Below are 27874 nucleotides of genomic sequence, written 5' to 3'. Positions count from 1 at the left end.
TAATCTATATTAAAAAACTTTATTTTTCAAAAAAAAAAAGAAGAGGGGGGGGGGAGGAGGGGTAGGCTTCTAAGCACTACACCAGCCAAAGAATCAACGTACAAAGTGCTTTAGTGTATAGACAAAGAGTGCATGTAAACTGGGTATGTCAAAGCTTGATTACCCATCTGGCACTGTCGGACTGCGAGAAGGCACATAACGCTGAGTAGTGTACACATGTTAATTGCAAATGAGTCATACTTTGTACACACAGTTGGAGGCCTCGTTGGCTGAACTACGAGGAGGTAAACGTAGCTGACAAACGCCACAAGCATGAAGCTTTTGTTCTACGTGCACCTCTAAGCATTACGCATAGCGAAAATGCACGCAAGGTCAAGGTGGCACACACACGAAATCGTGATTACTGAAGGGCTATAGGTACAATTCAAATGAGCACAAAGCGAGGCTTTGAGCATTATGTGTAGTTAAAACTTAACATGTCAAATTCAGGGCACAGAACACATTGGTCAGGCAAGTATAAAACAGAACTGTATAGAGGCTTAGGGCAATAAATAGCCATGCAATAAACACAGCAGTTCCCCTTACGAGTATATGCCTTAAAAAAAATGTTAGCATGAACCCTAACTTTGAGCTTGAATGTTTAGATAGCATTTTCATCGGCTCTACCACATGCTTCCACACTTGAACATTAGACTGAAGATATTCTTTTAAGGGCACAAAGATCAATGTTGCAATACACAACAAGCACGCGCAAAGTCACAAAGGTAAACAGTTTCAAGAGACAGGCACTAACACCCAACAATAAAACAAGAGACAAGAAGGCAGACAGCTTCTAAACCCTGAGCAACAAATATGCTTTAATGCTGCCACATTCAAGTATAAACTTATATGTTCTACTGAATGCCGTTTATACTACACTGTATTCATCCTTTTACCAGATAAGCTAAGTTGTGCAAAAGTAGACCCTGGTGGATAGCCAACATATTCAACTCAACTGCACAGTCCTATGATGCCCAGCCACAGTTGCAAAAGGAAGCTGTACAAATATAGTCCCATGCTACAGCATCAGCCTGCAAATGCAGCTTTCATGAACAATGCAAAAAAAAAAAAACTTTCGCAATTCTTTCAGTCACAACGTGTTTAGCAGCTACTAATACTTTAAGCGCGCTTAAATAATGCTTTTGACAAATACACTGCACGTCAAAGACAGTGCTTCATGCATGGCCATGAATTAGGCTTGTGTTTAAATATACTGTGACTATAGTAATAATTCTTAAAAACATCCAGCCACAATAGACAAGACTGCAAACCCTATTAGGAAAAAAATATCGGGGAAGGAGAGAGAAAGAAAGAAAGAAAAGAGAAAGAACACTGCACATCTTGTTAGTGACACATGTCATACAGGTCATTTAGTGCATTTCAGTGTACATGCTAAAATGCAGATTTGAAGTACTTGGTGAGAACAACCCCATGATCAGCCATGGCAAGTCTTTTCACACAAAGGAAACAGTATGCCATCTTAGCAGTGACAGAAAACACAGAATTCAAACCATAGTAAGCTGACAAACAGGATGAACCTGAACATATGTATTCTGCACAAGGCACACTTGCTAAATGCATCTCAGCTGTTCACAAAATCTTCCACTTCTATCTCAACAGTGTTCAAAAATGAAAAATAGCAAATGCACACCATGAAGCACAGCAGGTGGCCTGTACATTAATTTCTGATGGTATACAATACATACTTTGCACTTTATACAAATATTAAAAATTATAGGCACTGTAGAAAGAGTAAGAAAATGCAAAGGCAGAAGTAATTTGAGGAAGGAAATAGAAATCATTGCTTACTGTGTCTGCGACTATGCCCACTCTGTGCAAGCAGTTAGGCTATCACATGACCAGTGATGTCTGTCAAAGGGCTTCTATGATGTTAGCCAATTACGTTTTATAATCCCGGTGACAATAACTGAGGAGGCAAAGTAGGAAAGCATTCTGAACTAAAATAATCAGTTTCTCATAAGCACAAGACGAGAGAACACAAAAAGTTTTTCATTGCACCTAAATAAAGCACGCAAACCACCTATCATGTTTTTTTCGAAAAGTAAATGAAAAGAAAATGCATGAGTCTTGAACACCAACTGAAAGCCTGCAAAGCACTTGACACAAAGGAAAAAAAAAAAAGCACAGCGGGAACGGCAGTGAACAGGATTCAGTTGATAGGTTCAACATAGTTTGCGGGCAGCATCCCCGTAAGGCCTGTGCGCTGGACGGTGCCGGTCATCCAACCCTCGTCGATGGGCACGCAACTCACAATCATGTCGCCGTCGAGGAAACTGACTTCATCGACATCTTGGGCCACATAGTCATACATTGCCCGGAAAGTTCGCTGCAAAGGGCAATGACACCAGCATTGCAATTAGGAATCTCACAAAAACAGAGAATGGTGCCAATATTGCTTTCATGTGTACAATTCATCTCTCACATTTTCCACACATCAGAGCAGAAAACATTATGTGAATACACAGGCACCTTATATTTACTTGGAGGCACATACTGCATTTATGCAAATCTGGCATGAAATTTTGCTATGAAATTTCTAACCTACAAATACAGCAGAACCCCGGTGATGTTTCTTAGGGGACTATGTAAGGTAGACAGATGCGTGGTTGTTCACTAACACGAACAAGCTTCTTTGCTGCTGATAAGCAGATGGTGAAGGGCCAGCCTTCTTCACAAAAAGGTGTGCTACAGCACTCCTGCTGTTTTATAAATTCCCAGCAAAATTGCTTAAAAGGCACTGTGAGCACTACGAATGCCAGCTGCCAGCTTCAAGCAGAATACTGATTCATCACCTGCCTGAGCGAATACGCCAAAGCAATGCACAGTCCATGTACATACATGAATACACACTGTGGGGATGTGCGACTCACGCATCCCTTGATATGTTGTTTTCCCGCATAGCTCTAGTCTTCTGTAATCTGGCTTTGCTGTGTGGCTTTATGGCGGCAGTCTGTCTTCTCGCAGGGTAGTACGAGAGATGGCGCAAGTGTTGCTCTTAACGGCGGGGTTACTTGGGTGCAAAAAGGAGGAGGCTCCTCCTCTTTGGTTCGGGGTCGGCAAGCGGCGTGGACATTCCGCGTGTGCATCGATCCATGCTTCTGGGAGACAGTCTCACTTGGCCTAGGAACGGGACACCAGAATAGATAAACGTGCCACCGTTCGCGTGACCATCTGCGCGAATGACCAGGTGTTGGTGTCCAGCATGGGGCAAACATATTCGCTCCCTATCCGGTCGCGGTTTCCACGATTTGTCGCGCGCCCATCGTTATGTTTTGTGGATAGCAACTCGGCTACCAGGCATTAGTCATTGAAAGGTGCAATAAATGCCCTTGTGATTGTTTGCACTACTGTGTTGTCAATCCTTTGTCCCAAGAGCACGGGTGAGAACCCCACAACACTTGCTCTCTTATGCGGAACCTGAGGCAGGCAAGATGAATAGAAGGGGATATATGTCATTTCCTATGTGCAATACTGCACTCTGCAATACTTATTAAAGGAACAATGACATTAATTTTGAAGTTGTAGAAATTCTGCAACAGAAACTGCTATTGTCTATGAAGGCACCACTTATGTAGAGTGGGAGTCGTGACATTTTGGGCAGGGTAACTACAAACCATGATATCACCCTGTCATACACCATTGACGGTGGATGGCAACTTGTCTGAGCTCTAGAAACAATAGTGTATGTGTGTGGTGGTAGCAGACATTAGATAATTTATTTCCTCAAAAGCAACTACAGTTGATTTACATTAATTTGACCCTGGCAGGACTGGCAAAATTGGTTGAATAATCAAGTGGGTCAAATTAAACATAGGGAGAAAAAAAAAAAAAAGAAGAACCAGAACACACAGCTAGTTCATTTGGCAGCATTTGCCCTGATTGAACCTACACTCTCAAAGTAGAAAACTAATGTGAAAATGACATTGAAACAATGTAGAAACCGAACATGCACCCAATTATTTAGCAAGAATTATCAAGTCTAGAATTATGACAGTAAGAAAAAAGACGAAATGAGCTAATGTTACCTTCATATAGGTATTCAAAATTTATTTACTTAAAGGGCCTTCACCAGGCCTCGCCATTCTAAGCTGACAAGCGTCGTGAATACAATGGACGCTAACGATCATGTCTGCTAAGTATTACATCACTATGCACCACTGAAAGAGCTGAAATTTCGAACCGAACATCATTTGCCCTCCTCCTCGTGGGCACCGCGCTCCTAGCTAGAGAGTCGACGCATATCACACAAGTGCGCCTACGTACATGGCAGTGCTGTGACGTCACTCACAGTAACACACAATTTCAAGAATTAAAGACAAATTAATTTTAGAGAAATAATAAAACACACAAACCAAATGTCTGTGTGTTCTCGTTTGACTTCGCACTGCAGCAAGAGAGATGTACTTCAGTTTTGTCTGCTTGTTCCCACATCATGCAGTCCCATGCACAGACAACAAAATTATGTCATTTTCTACCGTGTTCCAGCACGCGATGGTGCTTTGTGATCTGCTTGTGTCTGCCTCAATGTTCGTGTAGCACTGACTTATGCCGCTAGTCAGGTGTTCTCGTGCACAGTGCACGAAATCATGGGCTATGCTAAACGAGACAAACGCAACAGTTTGCGTGCAACACTGTCAGTGGAATTGCGCTGCGCAGCCAATGAGCGAGAAAAGAAAAAAGATGAAGGCAAAGCCCGTGACATACACGCCACGCGATCTTCAAGCTCCGGTATGGGAGAACACAGAGAAGGAATTTCGCTTGCAGAGGTTAGACGAGACAAGTGGAGAGAGTGTCTCTCTTGGCAGTGGCCCTCGCCTCCTGAAATCTTAGGTTCGTGGCAATGAGATATTTCTATTTCAGCTATTAATGAACCAATTTGAAAAATTCTTAAGGCAGAATGCTCTCTAAAGGGCACTGAACAACTTCCAGCATATAACCAAAATTTGCTATGTGGCCTGGTGTGGGGCCCTTAACTCTTTCGTTACGACACCTATTCAAATCGATCACTGGTGATCGATGCTTCAGATTGCCAATTTCGACATATTGGAGCCATTTCTTATCCATTTAAGGCCATCCAGTAGTTAGTACAGGCACTGCACTTTCAGAATCAGTTTAAATTATCGTGCTCCAACGACGTTGCGATTTTTGACAGAACTTTTTGCGAACTAATGTGCATATGTTGTAGCAAAAACAGGAGTGGCTGTCACTTTCTGCCGCGCTCGAGAAAAAAGCATGCCGCTCACGACTATGCCATACTAGCATCAAAATCTTTTAATCAAACGACTCCTAGCAAGTCACAAATTACATTATCTAGCCGGCTTTGCCTTCCAACAGTGCTGAGCGGTGATAATTAACTGAATATGACGTCACTTGTTCACTAGTGAGCTTTGGCTTGATGTTGGGGTCGTTTTATTAAAAGAAGGTTTGGCACATGTCCAACATGTGGATTTGGCTTTTGCAACTAGTTTCCAAGAGTTTCAGTAACACTTCTCTTGTAAAATCCCAGAAAGGGGTGCTACCGGTGTCACTGTGCAGTTTTCAAAAGTCGCTCCCATGGTGCCGTACCGCATGGCTGCGTCGTGAGAAAAATGTGCTGCTCGAAACTATGCCGCACCCGCACTTGAATTTAATGATGAGGACTCGAGTTACCATTCCAAATATGACAGCAAAGCAGTTCAAGCTCTGATGGGACAATGTTTTGAGTCAGCATGGGACGTCCGCAGTTGTTCACTAGCGAGTTTCCTTTACGGCCTTGAGCGGTCTCCTTCCTCATGCACGTTTATCTGCCAATCTTTTTGCACGACCTAAGAGCCCTACTGATTATCTTCAGGGTGCATGCTTCGCTTGGTTATGCTGTGCTGCCATCAGCAGCAGCATACCATTCATGCAAAGGAGGCCGCCCATAGCACATCTTGGCCCAGCACTACGGATCAGGGCAAGACAGCTTACAATGGCGAGGGATTTCTTTCTACTCTTCTTCTTTGCAGAGGTGATAAAGACTATCTGCAAAAATGGAATCAGATATGCTTGGATGCATGATCTTGTAGTTACCCAGCTACTCTGAGAGCGATCACTCCTGGAAGAGGTGCATGCCTCTAGACTAACTGGCGAAGTACGTTCCTTGGACTTCTCATTGGACCATCCTCAGGAGATGCCGGAATGGCTGAACTGCAAAATATGTTACGAGGACTGCAAGGTCGAACAAAAACCAGACGTTTTGTGGGAAAAGTGCTGAGTGCACCTATGCTTCACAAAATCCAGGAACTGCGTCACCGCATGGCACGAGCAATGAACTCGTCTTAGTTTCTTCCTTGTGTCCAAGGAACGGCGATGTACTGAGCATTTATTTTTTCAGAAACTATTCCTGGGTAACTTATCTTTGTAATTTATATTCTGAATTTTCTTTGATATTAATGTTCTTGTAGATATGTCTTTTACTGTTGTTTTCATCAACTGGCAGCAAAAATGGCACTTTCTAGAGTTTTTATGTTTTACCTAATCATTTTTTTTGGTTTGGCAACGCATGTTTTTGGAAAGAGCATCTTATTATGCACAATATGCTATGCTGCAATGTGTGCTGGTATATTATTTGTAGTGGTAAATAATTTTTTTCTGCGACCTATAAAATACGGCCAGGTAACGAAAGAGTTAATGTCCATCTTCATCACTCTCGAACCGCTTTAAAGCTCTCTATGAAAATATAAATGTTGTGTGGTCCATAAGTATTCTGATATTCTGCCTTTATCAAACGACTCCACAACGGCCACGAACAGGATGGTAGCCGATGCCTTGACTAACTACTGTGCTACTTCCCCTTACAATGCAAGCAATTTTTCGGAATGACAAGAACATGTGATATGACTTGCTGCCGCTAGCTTAACATTTAATATAAGTGATTTTTGTATGTGCTTTCGTAATTAAACTGAAAGCGGCATGTCGTCATCATGCTTAAAGCTCCTCCATGTTGTTTTCTGCCTACCAAAAAAAAAGGGGGGGGGAGGGGGGGCTGGAGGCACGCCGTTCAAGGTTACTCTTGCTATGTGAGAACTCATTCAGCTGCCATCCATGGTCGCCATGATGTGATGGTAGTGACAGTGGGCTGTTGCAAATGCGGTTTTTGTTTTGTATCAAAATGCAACAAAAAAATACTCGGACAAATTTTTTTGGCAGTAAATGTGCGCGTTAGAGTTGGATAAATACAGTGGAATCTCGGATAAACGGAAATTGCTTAAATAGAACTGCCTCTTAAACGAAACACCATCCTCATGGTTGGTTGGTTTTGTAGTCATACAATTGTATTCAGCTTTGTCTCTCAAGTAAATGGAACTCCTGATAAACGGAACCAATTTTCCTGGTCCCTTGAGGTTTCGTTTCAAGAGAGTCTGCTCTACTGAAATAATTCACTGTGATCCACTGTTTTCTCTTTGAAACCTTCCTAATGAAAATACACGTTTTTGATTGGAGATGATGTGTGTTTGACACATTCACTGTACCCTAAATGCAGGCGAAATAATTGAAGCCACTATTAGAGCTACCACTATGTAAATCGTTCAGATTGCACACGTGCGTAATGGCCCTCCAAGTTCAAATTATCTGGCCAAAGCTCATTTGAGCATCGAAATAACAAACGTTTGGTCCCATAGAAATGCATTGGCACCAGCCGGGACCTTTGGTCAGGATCGAATGAGCCAAAGTCAAATTAACTGAACTCTACTGTTACAAGCAAAAAATTTATATTTCACTTGTCGCAGGCCCTTTTTTATTAATGCCCATTTTTTTTTTTTTTTGTTAGCAGCGAGCAACAAAAATGTAGAAAGTGTGCTCGAGGCAACCCTAAGCAAGTGGTGCCATTGCTATAGTTCCAATGTTGGCTGCTTCTCATGTGTTCACAGGTGATCTGGCAGGCACAGAATATACAAGAGTATATGTACAGAGCAAAATTTGCAAACATCATAAAACAATGAGGCTAAGAATGATGACTTCACTCATAAATAAGCTAACGGTACTGTGCGGATTTCTTCTGGGTGTGCTCACATATGGCAGTTGCAACAATCGCAGAAAGTGAGCCAATCAATCATGACCTCGCGATACATCCACTTCCTGGGTACTAACTAAAACAGAAGCTAGTTCACAGAAACAAGTACGCTAAATTACTTAGGAAATTCTGACGCTGTATGTTTTTCTAGGATTTATAGGGTCTAGGCCCTTACTTCACACAAGAAAGTCACGAGTAACAAATATTTCGGCAAGAAAGAAACAATGCAGTTGCATGAAGTGTGGTAATTAGTCTTACTAGATCCAGAACTATCTGTATTGCATCACAACTTGACTGCCATTTGCAGACACTGCATGTGATTGCGTTCATGAGATGCCATGTGCACAGCACTTACCCCACTTGGCACCTGGGATTGAGAAGGCATCACACGCTGCATGGCAGGGGCAGGTCCTGGAATGAACGAGAAAAGCCGACACGGAGCAAGTGACATTCCAAATGTGATGCAAGGGCAAATACAGTCGATCCTGGATATATCAAACTTGAAGATGACTGTGCAATAGTTCGATAAATCGATAATTCCATATATAATATATGCCTATCTGAAAACTCTGCGCATCTTGTACAGCCTCCTAAACTCGTGAAATTATCTATTCGTTTTTCCAAGGCCACGTCGAATGCAAAAAAGTTTACTTTATGACCTTTGATAAACTGACCTCAACGCTAACCCTGAAAGCTCATGTCGGCCAACCGTGAGACAACTATAGAAAGGGTAGACCAGGTAGAAAGGGAGGCGGTGCGGAAGCAAACCAAGCAGTATGGATATGCGGCATGCCACCATCAGCACACATGTAATGCAAACCGCGCTTGAATGTGCCTAACTGTGTGTCCATTACATTATGCAGTTTAAACAGTGAATTGTAATACATCACCAATGAGTCAACCAGGTAGATGCTTAGATTCGAAAATGGCATTCAGCCTGCAGAGCACCAGATTCCATTACAGACATGCCCCAGCGAATTGCAGAGTGATGAGTCTTGCTCACCATTGCCGCTATGATTTTTCTATGAAGGGCAGATGTGGCATGCGGTGGTTTCATTAAATCTCAACTGTAATGTATCTGTCCAAGTGGGAGTTGGGGTCGGATATTTTTTGGTTGCTCGAGGAACCCTAAAATGCCGTTTGTGGAAACTTGGAAGGTACCATCCACGCTTTCTTGTAGAATGCGCATATCGGACCGAGAGGCCTTTTGTGATTTTGAAGCAGCGTGGCGACCCTTTTTTGAATAACGAATGGTGGAAAGTAGTATACTTCCCGGCGTTATGTCACAGTGTTGCGGTGAAGCTTACTAATGCAAGAGAGAGAGAGAGATAATGTTTAATGACAGAAAGGTGGAGAGGTCGGCCTGAGCGAAGTGCCTCTAGCCTGCTACTCCACGCTGGGGAAGGGGTTTGGGGAATAACAGAGGTGGGATGAGAAGAGGAAAGAGGGTGGTGGTACGGCAAATACGATGAGGGCTGCACATTATACTGTATCTGTGCATTGTGTACGTGCACACTTCACACAACAGCATAGTCATCTTAGCGAGCAGAGTTACAAGTTACTGCAATGTAGCCATGAGACTGTCTATAGCGTTCATAATTTTAACCACTGTTAGCGCCATTGGCGTATGTAAAGCGGACAGTAGCAGCTGCAGGGCGGCGATTATTTGTCGCAGCATGGTTTTGATAACAGAGTCCGATGGTGCCATCCGATTGCACTGTCCTTGCTCGCACTGACAGTCTAAGGCCCGTGTGCGCGGCGGCAAGCGTGGCCATACATTCGATTCCGGGCTTGCGCAGCTGGCTTGAAGCAATGGTTTAGAGAGAGCAAGCGTGGCCATACATTCGATTCCGGGCTTGCGCAGCTGGCTTGAAGCAATGGTTTAGAGAGATTTATCGAGGCCAATTCAACTACCTTCTCCTGGACCTGTGGAGTTAGAGCCAGGGAGCTCTCGTTTGGACCTACAGCTTGCCCACGCCGATGATGCATTGGTCTCCTCCGCTGTTGCACTGACGCTACCGCCTCCTTGTGGGACATACTTGTCTTGATCATTTTGTTCAGTACCTTTTTCTCCTTTTTTTTGTTTAGGACACTCCTTGGAATTGGTCTCGTGGGGTCCATCGCACTTCGAGTACTTCATTTCTTTCACTGTGCACGAAGATACGTCATGGCTGCCAGCACAGCGGAGGCATGTCGTATGGCCTGTGCATACAGCGCTGACATGGCCTAGCTTAAGGCACTTGTGGCATTACAGTGGCCGCGGCACATAAGGATGCACCGGGTGCCTCACATAGCCCACCTCGAAAAGAAGCTTGACGCTCATCGATCGACCAAAGCGGTGAAAATCGATGACCTTCACTGTTGAAGACAGAAGCCTTCATAGCTCTTCGTCGCTGATGTCAATCACGACATCGGAAATAACACCTGCCCTAGTGCGACCACAGTGCACAATGAACGACGGGACTTGTATGTGTCCTAGTATGTGCACGGTTTTCAATTTTTCTAGTGCGGCCTGCGTCGTTACTTCCACTGTAACTACGTTTTTCTTGGTGTTAAAATGCACTTCGTTAATTCCTTTCGGAGCCACATTACCAAGGTATGTGTTAAGAATCTGTCTGTGTACAGAATTTAAATTCTTAGACACATCGAGCGGCACAAAAGCGATCCTGTAAGTCGGAGTAGGCGGTCCGTTGGGGCTCTGCTCACTCACGTCGTTGGTGGTCTTGCGGTATTGTCTTTTCGTTCGCCTGCCCTCCACGACGGTGTAGCCATCGTCGGAGTCCATTGGCTCGCTGTTGGAGAAACAGGAAACGGACGTCTCCATGCCTACGTTGCAAGCTTTACACTTTATCCCTGCGAGACGCAGTGAGAAGAGGCGTGCTCGATGCTGGTGATGGTGTGCCATCTGTCATCGCCTCGCATGGCTTCGTGTCCAAAAAGCACAATTCTTGCCTTGCTGCGATACTAATGCAAATCCACCACTGTGGAGCCCAAATACCCTTCCTGCACGAGCCATACGTATTTTGAGACACCGACTTTGCTCATTTTTCCTCCATGGCATGTACTGCCCTTCACATTCGCTGCCTTGTTTGACGGCATCCACTGAAACACTGCCATTTCATCGGCAAGAATATTTATGGTGACGTGAGAAGCGATATTTCTCGTACCACAGAAGCATACTTGCAGGGGTGTAGCATTTGATATGTCGAATGTGGCGGTGAATGGGAGTTAGATATACACATGGTACAGTGTCATAGTTTTGCATGCAATGTATTAAGATTTTACGGCAGCTCGATATAGACAACTCAATATATCTAACTTTGATATATCCAGGATTGACTACAAATCTACACCGGCAATATGCCATACAGCTCATCTTAATGCCACTGTAACTTTTCATCACATAATGCACAGATACATATACTGTATTTACTTGATTCTAACGTGCCCTTGATGGTAATGTGCACACCTTTTCCACGACAACAAAAAGAGAAACGCTCTTGATTGTAAAGCACACGCATTTGCCGTGACCTAAAAAACGAAAAGTCCTTTACAGTACTGCACACCTCATTCTTTCATATAGAAATACAACTTTCTCTCATTTGAAAAAAAAAAAAAGAAAAACGAGGATTTGCTCCCAATGCACTAAAGGTGCAATAAATAACAAAAAGTCGCAGTTTCGCCTGAAAGGCGAGGCATCGATTACGATAGCAAATTAGTAGACAGCTATACCAAAAGTAAGGATAGTAGCTTTATTGGCCTTATAAACTTTTAAACATTTGCTTACTAGCTAAATTAACAAGCATGGCGTCACGTGCGCACAAGCAAACATGAACATGTCTCACTCAATGACCGTGGAAACTTTTCATCAAAACGCTGGAGCGAGCGAATTGACCTATGTGCGGCCTCTCGCTTCAACGCGAACTGAGCGACGAGAACACAGCGCAGTGTGCCTAGATGCGTAGACTCTTGTCTCTGCTGCAGATCGATTTGAAGATAGGGGTCGCGCGGCCGCCGCTTACGTAACAGCCACCGGTGTAGAAAGCCTCTCCTGTTTGCGCTAGTCCCGCTCACAAGTTTTGAAAATTCCAAAAACCCGTGATGCGGCCTGATTTCCGCCCGTCTCCGCAAACGTGATCGCTTTCCTTTTAATTCGGGCATCGTGATGAACTCGGCATGTCTTTGCATCGGCACTTTCATGCTGACGGAGCAAACGCAGAAAACGGGAAGATGGACGGCGTACTAACCTAAGCCAAAGGAAGCACTGCCTTAGCACACGTATTGCAGCACATAGAGTAGGCTCGAAGCGCGTACGAGGCAGCCATTTTGAAGTGCCGATGGCGATATTGTAACACAGATTTAGGGTCGTACTCTATTCTAACGCGCACGCAATTTCTGGACCCGTTTTATCGGAAAAAAAGTGCGGGTTTAATTCGAGTAAATACGGTACATGAATATCAAACCACTAGACAAGGGGCAACAGATGGCTCACAAACAGCATATGGAACCAAAATTATTATTGAGCCAGAAGATACTTTACTCACCTCTATAGTAATGCTGAGCCTGTGGTGGGTTATATCCTACGGCAGAAGACCCATAGTTGTCGTTCAAAGGATCATAGTCTGCAATTGAACCGACCTTGCGCACAGGCTGAGTTTGCACTGGAACAAAGCGACACAAATCATCATGACAAGTTTCCACCATACAGCAACCACACCCCACACACAACTAATATTGTCAATGCAGCCTGGCTATGGTGTATTGAATATGAAGCAGATGACCAAGTATTTTGGTGCACAAAAATATCCTCTACATATGATCAAAACTTCCACTCATATCTAATATATTCTTCACTATAATAAAGTCATAACGTGTTTCCTTGTTACTGGTTGTCACGTTTGATTATTGATGTGCCTTTCATTGTATTCAGTGTTCCTATTACTTAACGAATTCCTTAAAGATGAGACACTTTGTCCCATTCTTAGCAATGCTTGATCTGCCTCTGTTATGTCACAAATACCTAAGTGCCATGGTGCTCAAGCATGAAGTTTATGAAAATATTATGGTTTTCACTCTTTTGGTTAAAGATGTACTTTTTTACACCTAACAAATGCGAAGAGGCTTAAAAGAAAAGCTAACTGGCCTGTCCAGCCTGAGTCAGTGTTTGGTGCACTGATTTACGAAGTTACAAGCACAAAGAGTGCACTTCTTTGTAGAAAAGTAAGCAAGTACAATGTCAAAATTGCTTGATGCCACAGCAAGTGTTCTGCAAGTGCTCTAGTGAGTCCTTAGGCATTAATATGCCGAGGATGTTAATAGCTGACAACACAAGTGACTGATCAGTATTTAGCATGTCACTTAAACAAGCACAGTACACCAAAACCAAACTCCTTAAGAGTGAAAAATACAATGCAAGAAAAAAAAGTGAGGAGAGGAGAAGAGTCCCTTGCTTTTGTGAATACAAGACCAATTAAAGGGATCATAAAATGAACACAAGGTCAGAAAAACGTGTGTGTACCGATAAATAGCCTGATACTGAATGTCAGTAATGAATAGCCAGTACTGAATGCACCTGCATGGCAGGTGCATTCAATAATACATACTGTGCCACGTGACAGTGGTCCCTTTTCATTCATGGTGTGCTTCACCGCAATACACTAAATATGCTTGGCCGCGCGACTTCGCTGTATTGTGGCGAAACCTACTTTTGGAAACCAGCATTATGCAGTGCTTGACCCTTGCCGTACTTTCTGCACTTTGAAGTCGTTCGTGACAATGACAAAGGCGGAGTCACTGCCATTGCTGACAACTTTCAATGAAAAACCCATGCACCGAACAGTAGGTAGCTTGGTAGCGAACATTAGCTAGGCCTAACGTTGCTGTGGTGGCTATGGCTGCCAAGCGGATTGACGTGCGAGTGCTGGTTTGATGCTGCGAGATAATAAAAATGGCAACGGTGGTGGCTTCGATTAATGCCCTTTCTGACCTGCAGTCACAACAAAAAGTTTGGAAAACCGGACTGTGAAGGGTTTCAGCATCGGAAATTTAAGGCGTTCTTATATTGGCGCTATGGGATACGTGGCAGTGCCACGAAGGTGTGCAAGAAAATCGGGCATTTGAAAAATCATTCTTTGACTGTATTGGAAAAGTAAACTGCACAAACTGAAGAAAAGCAACACACTGCGATAATATCTTGTGCACAAGCAGGCAATCATTCACACCATGCAGCCACAAACTATTGCAGATAACATGGTAGTACTGCAAGGCATCAGGTCTCCAATTTGTGCAACACTTAAAATTTTTTTGCAGTGGTGCAAGTCTTGAAAGCAATGCAAGAGATTCAGGCCTAGCCTTTGTATTATTTGTGAACATGAGGTCACTACCACTCCCAAGTTTCCAGCATCCCACTGGCATAAAAGGTGGGGAGAATTAGCAGACATAAGCATTTGCGGCAGGATTACATTAATTACGGACTGCATTAATTGCGGCAGTATTACATTTTTTTTAATAAGCTTTGTGTTGTTAACATAGCATAATTGTGTCGGAATTCCAGTTGTTTCTTCAAGGTGCTACTTTTATAATGGTCTGTGCGTACACTTTATATACATAAGAGAAAACCGGAAACTTAGTGCAGAGCCCTTCACAGGCCACGCCGTGCTGCACAGGATTTTACCCTTCCAAGACAAGTGCACAAGCCCACATAGTGAATGGACAGGAGCAGACTTGGCACAGGGTGGGTGGTTCAATAGCAGGAGGAAGCGAGGGTACCTGGTCCTTCCTCAGATGTGTAGATAACTGTGGATTGCAGCTTGGAGCTGTAGGGGGAGTTGTTATTGGCCGGCATATCGTACTCGGTGGCTGCCCGGACTGACTGGAGTGTTCTGCTGCTGGGCCGGTCCTCGTTAGGGGGAGGAGGAGGGGGTGCTGCCAAGAGGTGGGAAGGAGTGCACACACGCACATGCACAATGAGGCCTAGGGAAAATGCACTGCAGTACACAACATGATGGGGGAGGAGCCCAGTGAGTGGCATCCCAATGATGCCCCACAGGAGAACAGAGGAAGAACAGAGAGCACCACATCTGCATGAACCTAATGGAGGAGCCAGCTTGCCCAGGGAGCGAGACATGAAGGGGTTAGCAATTACAAACAAGGCGTGGCCTGATGCTTCACACAAAAATCTCAGCCAGGGGCTTGAAAAAGAAAAGTTACAACTACACATACATATCAGGTGCATTGCAGAGCCTGTTTGGGCAGGCCACCATCATTCACGGTCAATGTAATCAATAGAGGCCAGAACTTTAGGCAAAATGCCCCCCCCCCCCTCTTCTTCTTCTGCTTGTGTCTTCATTGGGCCTATTCCAACATATAAACACTAACAATGGGTCTAGAAACCCTTTAGTACTTCACCTTAAAAGTCAATTAAAAGTGCTGCAGATACTGCAGTCACAGTATAGTTTTGAATACAATGCAAGGCGTGCCTTTAGGCTGCAAGTGAAAAAATATAAAGAACAAGAACTCCAAGTTGCAACAACAAACTCTTCATTATGTTCATGCAAATCTGTTTGCAGTGTCGTGAAGCAATGGACGAACAAAAAGAGACACCAGCAACAAGGCAGGGAACGAATATTAAGGCTACTATTATTCATTTTTAATGAGACCTATTTAAATGTGCCTTATTATTAGTGCCACTGGCAAGAAAACACTGGACTGAGATGCAAGTGCACATTTCCCCATGCAAGTATGTCAACAAACAGAGTGCTTGCAAATGGCGCTGGCCTTCCAAAGCAATTATCGGTGACTCAACACCTACTGTACAAAATGTATCAAGTATGTTATGGTGACGAACTAGCAATGCTCATTCTGGTTTTAGTCCCGAAATGAAGATGGTCGAAAGCGTCTGCGGATACAGAAGAAAATGTTGATTGAGAGATGCAACAAGAAACGAAATATGAAGTAGAATGGAAAGTTGGGCAATTTCTTGTAGATTTTAGCTCACACAATGACAAGGCCATGAAGTGTCCATTTTTTTCGTGTGGCCTTGTTGATTGAGTGCACCGAAATCTACAAGAAAATGACGAGAAGAAATGCCCATGAGCAAGCGATGGAACAGATTTACTGAGTCCATACAAAGTGTCAGGTCAAGTTGGTTGGTGGCAAACATTATGGGGACCACACACACCCATTTATTCTAGCGTACATCACTGGCAGTAAGTGTAGAGAGGGTGCACCCTGCCTATGCACTCTAAATCTGCACAAAAAAGTGCAGATTTAGAGTTGCATAAAACATTCGACCTGGCAATGGAACTAGGTTGAGAGAAACTTAAAAGCTGCCTGTTTTTTAAACGAGTTTTTTTTACCTGGAGAAATTGCATAGATATAGTATCTGGTGACGAGCACAGCAAATCAAGAGTTAAAATACAGCTGATGGGGGAACCACTAATGGGTTAGAAACAGAATTGTCATTTTGTTTGCGGCAACTTCTGGCAAAGCATTAAATAACTTTGTTTTGTCAGAACAGCAGCCACCCTTGCAGAAAGCCATCCACACCGAGATTGGCCACATAGAAATGCAGGTACCTTGAATGATGAAATGTTGTATATAGCAGCAGGAGAAAGCAACCAGCCGTCAGCCCAGAAGGAAAAGAAAGGCAACAGCATGCATCCCAAAAAGCAAAGCATCATCGGACAAACAAGAAATACGATGCGACATGTGCACTACTGAAAGCGAATGAGAAGGAAGGCCCTGAAAGTAAGCAACATGTGTATAACAGCATAGAGATACTCACGAAACTGAGCAATGTCACAGGTTGTGGAGGTCTCTTGTTCGGCACCTGCAAATGAAGAAATACAAGAGATCGAAAGTAAAAAAAAAAAGGAGCAATTTTCACCATAGTGAGCAAATATACCTGCACATAACAGAATATTAAGTACCAGTTAGCTAACACATTACACTTGCACGGCGAACTTCCTGGTTTGTTGAGTGTACTTTATGAGGTCCCTGCAGTGAAAACTCTACAAGAGTTTTACCAATAAGGCCTCAACATGACACAGAAGAAGTGGACGACAAGTTACCACAGCTAAACAATAGCACAGTTATACGGCGACCTGTCTATGGCTTGTTGCAACCACTAACAGACAGCAAATTCAAGTCTTTCAAGAAATCAGATTCATAAAGTATTTTTATATTTACCTTCGAAGATGGCAAAATTGCGCCCTTTTAGATGCCAATGAATGACAAAACATATGCATAGGTAAAAGACAAGTGAGGAACAGCAGCGATGATAAACTGACTATCACCGTGGCCATTGCGATCCTGCGGCAGCAGCCCTCGGCGCTGCTCCATGAGATTCTTGCGTTCTAGCTCGCCATGGTAAGCCACATTGCTGATGATCTTTGAAGTCTGGCGGATACGCATTGTCTCCGGGTCATCGGCAACTTGCGTCACTTTTCCCTTGAGCTTCTCAAAGTCTTCATGGTACTTCACCTGTGCAATGAGTGCATTATAAGAATATGGGATGCAAGACGGGATGGTGACCTCAGCCATCTGAATAGGCAGGCAAGTGGTGACAACAAATACTGAAAAAGAAAGTATCCATGCAACAGCATCACACTACCTTCTGCCACCACTGAAGCCCAGTTTCAGTGTGAAAGGATTGGTGCATCAAACAAACATACCATGCAAACATATACTGACAAAATCACAGGGGTCCCATCAAACAAGATTTACAAACTCAACAAAACATGGATGAAGCTGGTAGCCAATAAAAACCATCAATAAAATCATAACCAGCTTTCATCTCTGAAAGCAGGTTTATGGGTGTTATTGCAATCTGCAGCTCAATTTTTGCTATACCTAAGATGCCACTTGGCCAATTTGAGGCCTGATACGGTATTAATATTATTATTATTACTATTATTATCTGTAAGTGTTCATGCAGGTGTTAGTTGCACTTCAATCGCCGTTTGGCATGCATTTGCCAGTTTCATGCTCCTCCTGGCCAAGCATATGAAAACAAATGTCGTGAGAGCGTTCAAATGGGTAAATGGGGTGAATCAAAAGAACAAATTATTCAGATCCCACGCACTGTGGGAATCGATGTAATAGAAGCATTCCGTGCTAGATCCATTGATTGATGGTAATTGATGATGCATTGTAGATGGCTAAAGCTTCATTTCTTCAATGTTTAGACTAACACGAGATAGGTGAATTGATGCTAAATGTTACCTTGCGTGCACCAAAGCTGTTTGTCTGTGTAGTACACAGATCACACAGGGAGAGGTGTTTGCTTGAGGTATTGTTTTGTGGCATATTTCATAACCTCTGAGAGGGTTAAGCATTGTCATTGCCTCACATGGCAGATCGCATTGTGGCAGAAGTATTAAACTTGAATTGTATTATGGGGCTGTATGTGCCAAAACTACAACCTGGTTATGAGGAATGCCGTAGTGGCGGACTCCGGATTAATTTTGACACCGTGGTGTTCTTTAATGTGTCCCAAAATTTATGTGCACATGCGTTTTCTATTTTGCCCCCGTTGAAATGTGGCTGCTGCAGTCAGGATCAAATCCGTGACCTCGAGCAATGCCATAGCTGCAAAGCTACTGCGGCAGGCACACAAGTGTTGATTTGACGTGCAACTGCTGTAGTGGTGCGCTTTAATTAGCGTGGCTCTGCTTCTGTATGCCCTCCAAAAGTTGTCCACTTGACATATTTGCATGGCGTTTATTTTTCAGAGATAGCACACACATATGGTATCTTGAACTTAAGTTCACCCAGTTTCCCTGCAACCGCTGTCTGTTATAGTAGTAGCATTTCCTTGCCTTCTCACATTTCCTTACCTTTTCCCTGTCCTCCCCTACCCCGCTGCCCTTGTATGGGAACTGCCTCTTCTCCCCCCTCCTCTCTACAGTTCTATCTACATCCCTTGTGGCCTGGCATTTAGTAGAATGGTAAGTGCTGCAGTTTCTGCAATGCTTTTGAAGGAGGTCACAAATAATTGCAGCTGTCAAAGGCTAATGTGGTGACACCCAGAGAGCTCCAGAGGGCATCGTGCACATTTGATGCGGTGGGGCCTAAATGAGCTTCTCGCCCAGTGCCTTTCCTTGTTTTTCCTCTCTGCCTTGCTCCTGTCTTGCATACAGCAGCAGCAGCGGGGAAGTCGAAGGAAGAGACAAAGAAAGCTTCGCGTTAAAAAGTAGACTCAGTGAATTAAACTTCCAAGCTCTCAAACATCAGATCTCAGAAAAGTGCAACTGTGCTTTTTTGGTTTGTGGAGGCCTCAATACTGAAATGTGTGTATAGCCACATTTCAAGTGGTGAAATTCTTTTCTAGCTTTAGATATTCAATTTCCAGAACATAATTGTTTTCTGTTTTTACTGGGTGGTACTTTTCAACAAATCTAGGGACACTCACTAACCACTTGTTTTTTTGTAATGACAAAGATGGCCACTTTAATGCACTAAGCATCCAAGCACCTGCGTATTTGCAAAAACGTTTCCAGCTAAAATGAACTACTGTAACAAGCCTGCAGGGAGATTTAAATAAATGAACTACAATAACCACAGAAATCATGTTGTTGTCACACTTCAAGACAAAGGACCAGTTAGTCAGAAAAAAAAGGAGAAAAAAATGGGTTGCAGATTTTTTTTTTTAAACATGTCAGAGCATGCATGACGATACTTACTCAGGAACCACACGGCAGCTAAGCAACAGAGACGCCCAATTAAAACAAAGACAAACAAGAACTGCAGCATGTTTCAATAAACATTCACCTTATGCAGGCATAGGAGGCATACCTGACTCTGTATGCGAGTGTTCTCTGCAAGCCGCTTGGCCTCTGGTGTGTCTGCCACAGTTGTGTGTTTGGCCTGTGGACAGTGACTGAAAAATTCAACACAGGAGGCAGTTGCCTAAAAGAGTTGCTCACAAGCGATTTTGGAAAACTATTAATCCTAATCAATGGAATGAGAGTTCACTTAACAATAGCTCTGGACTTCCGATCCCAGAGACTGAGGTTGCAGATCTTCTTAATACAACATTTAGTTCGGTTTTTACTGATTTCCCCGATGGCTTGCCCGATCCACCATACTTCGCGTATCCGCTCATGCTAAATATCACACTCAATCCCATCGGCATTGTCAAAGTAATTGAATCATTGAAGAACTCGTCATCCACGGCAGTAGATGGTATCAATGCCAAAGTGCTAAAAAATACTAAACATGTGTGTAGCCTGTTTTTATCACTGATATTCCAGGACTCACTTAACAGCGCTTCATTTCCACATGACTGGCAGGTGGGCAAGGACATCCCAGTCTTCGAGAAAGGAAGCCGATCATCACCGAGTAACTACTGCCCTATTTCCACAACAAGCTTGTCTTGTAAAATAATGGAACATATTTTATACTTGCATATTGCTAACTTCCTAACATCCGTAAATTTTTTTCACCCCAAGTCAACATGGCTTCCGCAAAAATTATCCCTGTGACACCCAACTTGCTCTTTTTTTGCACCACTTACATTTACACCTAGATCGTAACATCCTGACTGAAACAATATCTTTAGATTTTGAAAAAGCATTCAATAAAGTCCCTAATGGCTGTCTCTTAATAAAGTTATCCAGTCTTAACATTCATCCTTGAGTTCTAAGCTGGATTCAAGGGTTTTTAAGGTATTTGGGCCCCGTCAAGCTACTCTCGTAGCTTTTAGCCCAAAATGACCATCCAGTTTCTGTTTCTTTTACTAGAAAATAAACACTGATTTGATTTGATTAACTAACCATCAGCAGTTCGTATACGCTAACTCACACTCTTCATCCTTAACACCCATGCTTTCAGGTGTACCTCAAGGTACCGTACTTGGTCCTCAGTTACTAACCCCACCGAACATTTGGCCTTACAAAAGGACCTATTGTGCATACAAAACCGCTGTAACACTTGGCTCATGTCAATAAATGTAGCTAAAACTATGTTAATGTCTATTCATCGTCATTGTAATTAGGATATGCCTAATTATAACATCAATAACATGCAGATTGCAACAACTGATTCATTCAAATAACTTGGTGTGTATCTCGCGTGACTTAACTTGGACCTGCCATGTTAACCCCATAATAAATTCTGCTAATCGTACTCTAGGTTATCTATGCCGTAACCTTTTCCTCGCTCCTCCCTATATTAAACAACATGCTTTTATAACCTTTGTGCGACCCAAGCTGGAGTGTGCCGATGCTATTTTTGACTCCCACTACAATAACCTTATTAACACCCTCGAGTCGATTCAGAACTGTGCAACACGATTTATCCTGTCAAATTATTCGTACCAATTCAAGCATCTCAGCACTAAAAGCCCACATTATCTGACCGTCTCTAGTCTCGCCGCAGAATAGCACGTCTTAACATTTTTCATAAATTTTTCCGTTCTTTGCCTATTGACAACCCGTACATAAAAAGAGCACATCGCATTGCCTGCATCAGTCACTCTAACACAGTATATCCCCCACAAGCCCATACCGTGACTTTTCAGCAATCATTTTTCCTGCACACAACACGAGACTGGAATGGCCTGCCCGCCGAAGTTGCCACCATCACCGACCCACTTGCATTCAAGCGACTCATCGAAAATATCCCTTTGTAATTTGTAGTATCTTTCTTTGTCACTAACCCCACACTCCCTCATGTAATGTCTCAACAAGAGACCTTTGAGGAAATAAATAAATAAATAAATGCATATTAGAAAATTGCAGATTTGGCCATAATGTGACGCAGCGATGCAATAGCTGGCACAATATTATGCACAGAAAGTATTGCACTGATTCATACAATATTGGCTGGAGTAAGCGTTCGCAAATGCAAGAACGCAGTCTTGTCAACTAGTTAAATTAAATTCTGGGGTCTCTTATATACAAAAACAATCTGATTATGAGGGATGCCGTAGTGGGGTCTTTGGATTATTTTTGACCACCTGGGATTATTTAACGCGCACCCAATGCGCGAAGGTAATTTCCTTTCGAGACGCAAAAGCTTTTCTCAGCAATTGCTAGCCTCAGTGGTTTTTGCTTGTGGAGGTTGCCCACCCTAGCAGTGAAGTGGACAGAAATTGACTTCTTTTTGCTTTCCTACCTTGCAACGCGCTTCACACAACTGGTTTTTGGATAAGCTGCAGAATGTGGCATCAGTCGTCACAGAAGCTAGCAGTATGACTGTGCTCTACAGGAACAATATTCTCTACTATATAGCATCAGTAGAATGGCTGAAAGACAAAATCCTTGAGTGGCAATGTGAGCGCCCAGAGTTCTAATGCATTGCAAAGCACTATATATATATTTTTCTTTATTTCGGCATAAACTTCTCAGAAAGCCCTTTGCGATTCCTGTGATAGACAGTGGTAGACATCAAAACGACAAGGCGAGTGAGCCCATAATAGCTATCACTGTAATACACAGGCAACATTACTAGATTAATAATCTAGTAACGTTGATGCAGAGGTGACCCGCAATAATCCAAACTTGAGTAGTAATTAGTGATTCCACCTAATTCACAAACAGCAGAACTTAGATTGGCTCACTATGTTTGCAGTGAAGTTTTATAGCACTTCATATAAACAAGGCATTTAGGGCAATGGGACCAAACCTGCTGATGAAATTCAAACAGTGTCAATAGTCAGAACACCCACACCTTTGATATTTAGACTACTGTGTATATTGACGGGCACTACCACAAGATAGTGATGCCAACCCAGTCACTGCATTAAGGTTCATAATCTGTCCACAATCTTTTTTTTTTTTTTTCCGTTTTGGGTCATCGACACACTATATGTGATTGATGTCTGTACTAATAACTCTTCAATTCTGCTTTGGACCCTATTTAGTTCACCTTTAGATAACAAACAAAATAGGTTGTCCCTAGGACATTGAATTATCACAAATCAAATTAGTGAGATTGCTGCTTGATAAGGATGTTCACTTCATGCTTGCCTGACAGTGAGGCATAAACAGACTTGTCACTCATGAGAATTGTCATTCAGAGAATGGTAGTCATGGTCCTCGGCCATTCGGTTTCAGTGTTCTGGGTGAAATTGGCCTGAATTCATCCCGCTGCATTAGCAGTGTCAGACTTTTCTATGTCTAAAACTGTTTATGAATATACAAATGACAGGCTACAAGTCTAGCATTAGAATTAAATGACTCCTTTGGTTTTTCTAAAAAGTAGGGATGAGTAAACATTAAACGTTTCAAATACTACATGCTAACCATTCATATTTGAAAAGGAACTCTTCAATATTTTCGGATATTCAAATTAAACTGCATACTTTGAAATACCTGAATGTTGAAGTGTTGTTACTAACAAGCTATCACAAATTATCAGACCTGAGACAATGATGAAAGTTCCCAAGCAATGCATAAACAAAACTATTAATGCAAGCCATTTCTGGTTCCACAGTGGAAACCTATGTGATAACCTGTGATTTTTGCTTGCAGTTTGCCATTTACTGTTTTGGCACTCTAGTCATGTAGCAGTTTTCTTCTACACCACAACCTCTAGTGTTTTCCATGCAATGGGCCCATTAAAGCTAGATTCACGCAAAATAAAAAATTCCACGGATGAGCAAGACGTGGCTGACCAACAACGTATTGCGCCCTCTGAAGCTTATCTGCTACATCCTCATGTGCTGCATGATGGGTGGAACTGAGCCATGCGATGCTCATCCGTGGAAAAAGGTCCATCATGATAACTCAGCTTTACACGTGCCTATGGCACAAAAGTCCTTCAGCAGCTTTTCTTTTTCCACAGCTGATATTTTTTCAGCGACCATTTATTTAGCATTTTTGGTAAGCTCACTGTACAGCAGCCATTCTTTCTTGGAAAGCTTGTTTGCAACCAGGCTCTAAAGTTGAGTTTATTTATCTGTACAGTTTTTTTAATAACAATTAGTGATCTTGTACTTAAAACTGATCCTTAGTCCTGGATAGTTAGCAGTCTTTTTTGCACTAGTCAGTACAGGCATGCTGTTCATACCGAAATAAACATTCCTGCTGTAACAAATATACATCTGCGTTTGACTGTTTGATTCAGTGTTCAATACTTACAATTCATATTAAAAAAACTATGTAATTGCCCACCTCAATTAAAAAAGCTATTTAGACTAATCTTTATAATAATTTGTCTAGTAACTACTATGAGTTATGTTAAAATGTGTGCTTCTGCGGTAAAAGCAATATTAAAGGGACTGACAACTGGCCAGAATGTGTTGCGAGACGTTGATGGAAATGAAATGACCACGATTTATAGTGATAGAATCCAACATACTGTTTGCGATTTAAGTAGGAATTATAGCTTTAAATTGGCAAAGAACTCTCAAAAACCAGCAAGTGGCGCGATTTGGCAGTGAAACCTTGGTACTTCAGATGTATTCTATGAGATTACTGTACGTAAGTTGACTGTTAAGTACATGATAATTATTGCTTAAAATTGCAGTTGGTATATTATTAGACACTCGCACATAATTCTACGCTTCAGAAATCAAAAACGCACGCGTGGCTATGGCAACACGTTGAACTCCGTATCACATGTAACGGCGTCATTTCGTTTTCGATCCAATTGGTTTCATTTTGACTGGTCAAATACCAATGCGGTTGGACAGGAAAGCATGAAAACACGTAGCTATTATCGCAGAAGTCATTTAACAATTTGGAAAACATGAATTGCAGGAATATCAACTTCATAAACAAAATTATACTTTGTTACAGCACGACCGCACTTGTCGTCTGCCTCCCACTAATGCCGGCATATAATCGCAATTGCACTCACCTATCACCATTTTCAGCATGCTTCTAGTGAACGACTACATCCTCACTGCAGATTGAAAAATTCTGACAAAAAGTGCTCCACGGAATTTTCTACGTTAGCACTTCATAATTAAACACTCTGACTGGTAAGCTTTCCATTGCAGTAAATAAAAATGGGTACCATGAAAATTGGTTGTCAGTCCCTTTAAGGAAATTGTTTAGTTATGGCATGTCCCACATGTTAAATAAATTTCGAATGCATTTTCAGAAACACTGTGTACATCTCACCAGTACCTGACGCCTCTACTCCTTATAGTAACATAATGTAAGCATAAAGACCTTGACTATGAAAGTCATCTGCTTAGTATAATAATAATAGTAAAAAAAGTTGACATATCCCCCCCCAACCCCCATTACCCAGTAAAACCACTTTCTTTTATTTGTCATCTCAGTTATTTGTTTTCAATTCAATGAAAGTGCGTTGAATCTGCCAAAAATATGGAGGACACTTAAGCTTTGGCTTTAAGAGTGGTACGTGATAGCATTCAAAGACCCCTGACTGCTTTTCATGCTTTCAGGCAACTGCAGCTTATGCAACCGCAACGTTTATCGGGAAACGCTGGTGGTGAACGTTATGCATGAAGGCAAGCTTTCTGGTAGAAACGCACTTTTAATATTTCTGTCTGAGAACAGCTAACATAAAAGATATGCGGTCATTTTTTTTTCATTACATTTGTTTGTGGGCTGCAGTTCTTAGAATTCCAAGGAATAAATATGCAAAGAATGAAAGACAATGCATGAGCAACTTTGGTGGTAGAAGAGTGGTTGAGTATGAGTGGTCTGGAGTTTGGTTCGAAATTCATTTTGCTGAAGCGACGTCCGAAACCAGATTTTTTGCGACACGGAGTCATTAACACTACTGCGTTAAAACATGCAGCCTGGTGTGATTTCCCAGTGAAGTGTTAAACATGATGGTTCCAGGACACTACGTCAGAATTGCCATGAGATATGGTTCTTTGCCTGCTAAAATATGTCAGCATTTTCTTGCTAGTTATCTCTTACACAGCAATCCCAAACTTCCAATGGACATTGTCCCCATGTAACCATATAAAACAAAGCATGAAAACAATTTCTGACTAAAGAAACAAGTGTACAATATTAACATCTCCATTTCGTACAGGCCAAATATTCACCATAAGTGCCCACGCCCATCACCACCGATTACATACAAGGAAGTCCTTACAAAGATCCTACTGATAGAGATATGACTCAGAAAATCGACTGAGTTATCTTGCCAAGCTAGCCCCGAATTATCAGTAACAAAATGTGACCTTTGTCCTGGCAGACTTTGGCGAACTCCTCGGTTAAAGTATGAAGGCTGACTTTGTGCACGCCAAAATGTGTGCAAGTGCACTGGACAAATGAATCTCGGGGCAGTTTTTTAATTGGCTTAACAGTGCCATTACATGAAATCACTCAGGTATGCTATAAGCTATCCAGGCATGGTTCATTCTGGCTTCCCAGTGGGCCATTTTCTACCAGAATTATCTGCTTTATCTGCATCAAACTGGAGTACTGCAAAGAAAACACCCTACACACTCAACATTAACATAAAGGGAACGCGAACTCCATACAAGCCGCTGAAGTCCAGTAAGTGCAAGTGCACAAGGTGTTCCACCCAATTCAGGCTGCGACTAGCGCGCATGCAGAACTTGCAAAGAAAAAAAAAAGAACAGTCCTGCATCTGGCACACACTACAACAACTGCAGCAAAACTGTTTGCTGCGGTGACCCCGCTTACCTTAGCGGAAAAGTTAAAAGGCTGCTCCTGTGAAACGAAAACGAGACGAGCATGTTTTGGTTAATCGTCACGCACGTCGTTTACGGAAGTCTGCGGCTGAAACTTTATTTTCCCGAGCACACACGTGCGCTACGCGCAGAGCGAGACAACACATTTGCCAACATGCGGCGGATCGACGCAGTAAACAGGTGCAAAAGAAAACTGCATACTCACGCGCTGCAATAGGGAAGCTTGTTGAATCCCTTGTACGTCTTCATGTTTAGTGTCATGCCGCATTCTTGACATTTGAAGCAGCCTTTGTGCCATATCTGTCGGGAAGCACCAAACAACAGTCACCCGCAGTAGCGGCATCCAGAAACGATGCTTCTGGCGATCGGCGCACGTTGAATGCTCTGCGGCGGTGGCCACACCCGTCCTTCCGAGTGCGATTCCAGTATAGCACGCACAGGAAAATTGCACACTGCCAAAGAAGAGCGTGCGATCGGCGCCCGTCTCGCGACGCGAGCTCTCTTTGCCCAAGATTGGGGGCGCCGCCGAAGAGCGCCCGAACGCGTCAGAAACGGCCCCGTCGACCTTGCGCCTCTGTAACGTGAACCGCTAGTAGTCATAATGCCCTAATTTAGAAGTGACAACTTTGCGGAACTGTTCAGTGAAGAAACGAAGGTGTCGCGAAACGTGTACTAGAACGGGAAACTACCTAGACAGCACCTTAGGTACTCAATGTCACTATGACAGGAATGATTAGTGACGTTACAGGCCGTCCGCAGGCACACGACTTGGCACGTCTCAAGGAGTAGTGTCATAGACCGGACAGCGAGATCCGGAATTAGCTCAACAGGATATCAAGCGAGGTAGCCTTTGCAAATGGGGTATGGGTCGAAGGGCAGAGATCGAAACATGCATCGCCTTGCCTTGATTTTCAAGCAGTAGTTTTGAAGATGTTATCGAGAACACTAAAGAAGGGCTTACCTTGTCCAAACATTTCAACTCTTCAAGAGGATACACCGTCTTTTCACACCGCGCACACTTTTTAGAGCTCATTGTCCGCCGAAAAGACACGTACTGAACCGCAAGGGAGCCAAGTAATCCAGATTTTTTCGTGGAACTTCACCAAGAAAAACGTCCTGAAACTCACAGTCACAAAAGTACACCGAAAAGTCGCCGAAAAAAAAACCCACTGAAAATATGTCTAAAA

The 27874-nt window shown here is 42.9% G+C and overlaps 1 protein-coding gene across 5 annotated transcripts; it reads right to left on the bottom strand.

Moving 5' to 3' along the window:
- Positions 1–27874, bottom strand: Lasp (LIM and SH3 domain protein Lasp). 5 transcript variants are annotated; one of them, XM_075692178.1, is made up of 9 exons: positions 27649–27874; positions 26893–26987; positions 19892–19976; positions 17386–17578; positions 16881–16925; positions 14864–15019; positions 12640–12756; positions 8451–8506; positions 1–2386 (listed from the first exon to the last, which is right to left on the bottom strand). In XM_075692178.1, the coding sequence occupies exons 1-9, from the start codon at positions 27718–27720 to the stop codon at positions 2210–2212; spliced, it is 996 nt and encodes a 331-aa protein (XP_075548293.1). In that variant the 5' UTR covers positions 27721–27874; the 3' UTR covers positions 1–2209. The 5 variants fall into 5 exon arrangements, with proteins under 5 accessions (XP_075548293.1, XP_075548294.1, XP_075548296.1 ...); XM_075692179.1 differs by having other exon boundaries at positions 17392–17578; positions 27649–27873; XM_075692181.1 differs by lacking the exon at positions 14864–15019.

The sequence above is a fragment of the Dermacentor variabilis genome, chromosome 5 (assembly GCF_050947875.1).
Source record: "Dermacentor variabilis isolate Ectoservices chromosome 5, ASM5094787v1, whole genome shotgun sequence".
In the NCBI taxonomy this organism is placed as follows: domain Eukaryota; kingdom Metazoa; phylum Arthropoda; class Arachnida; order Ixodida; family Ixodidae; genus Dermacentor; species Dermacentor variabilis.
The sequence above is the reverse complement of the archived record's forward strand: the minus strand, read 5'-3'. Positions and strand labels throughout refer to the sequence as shown.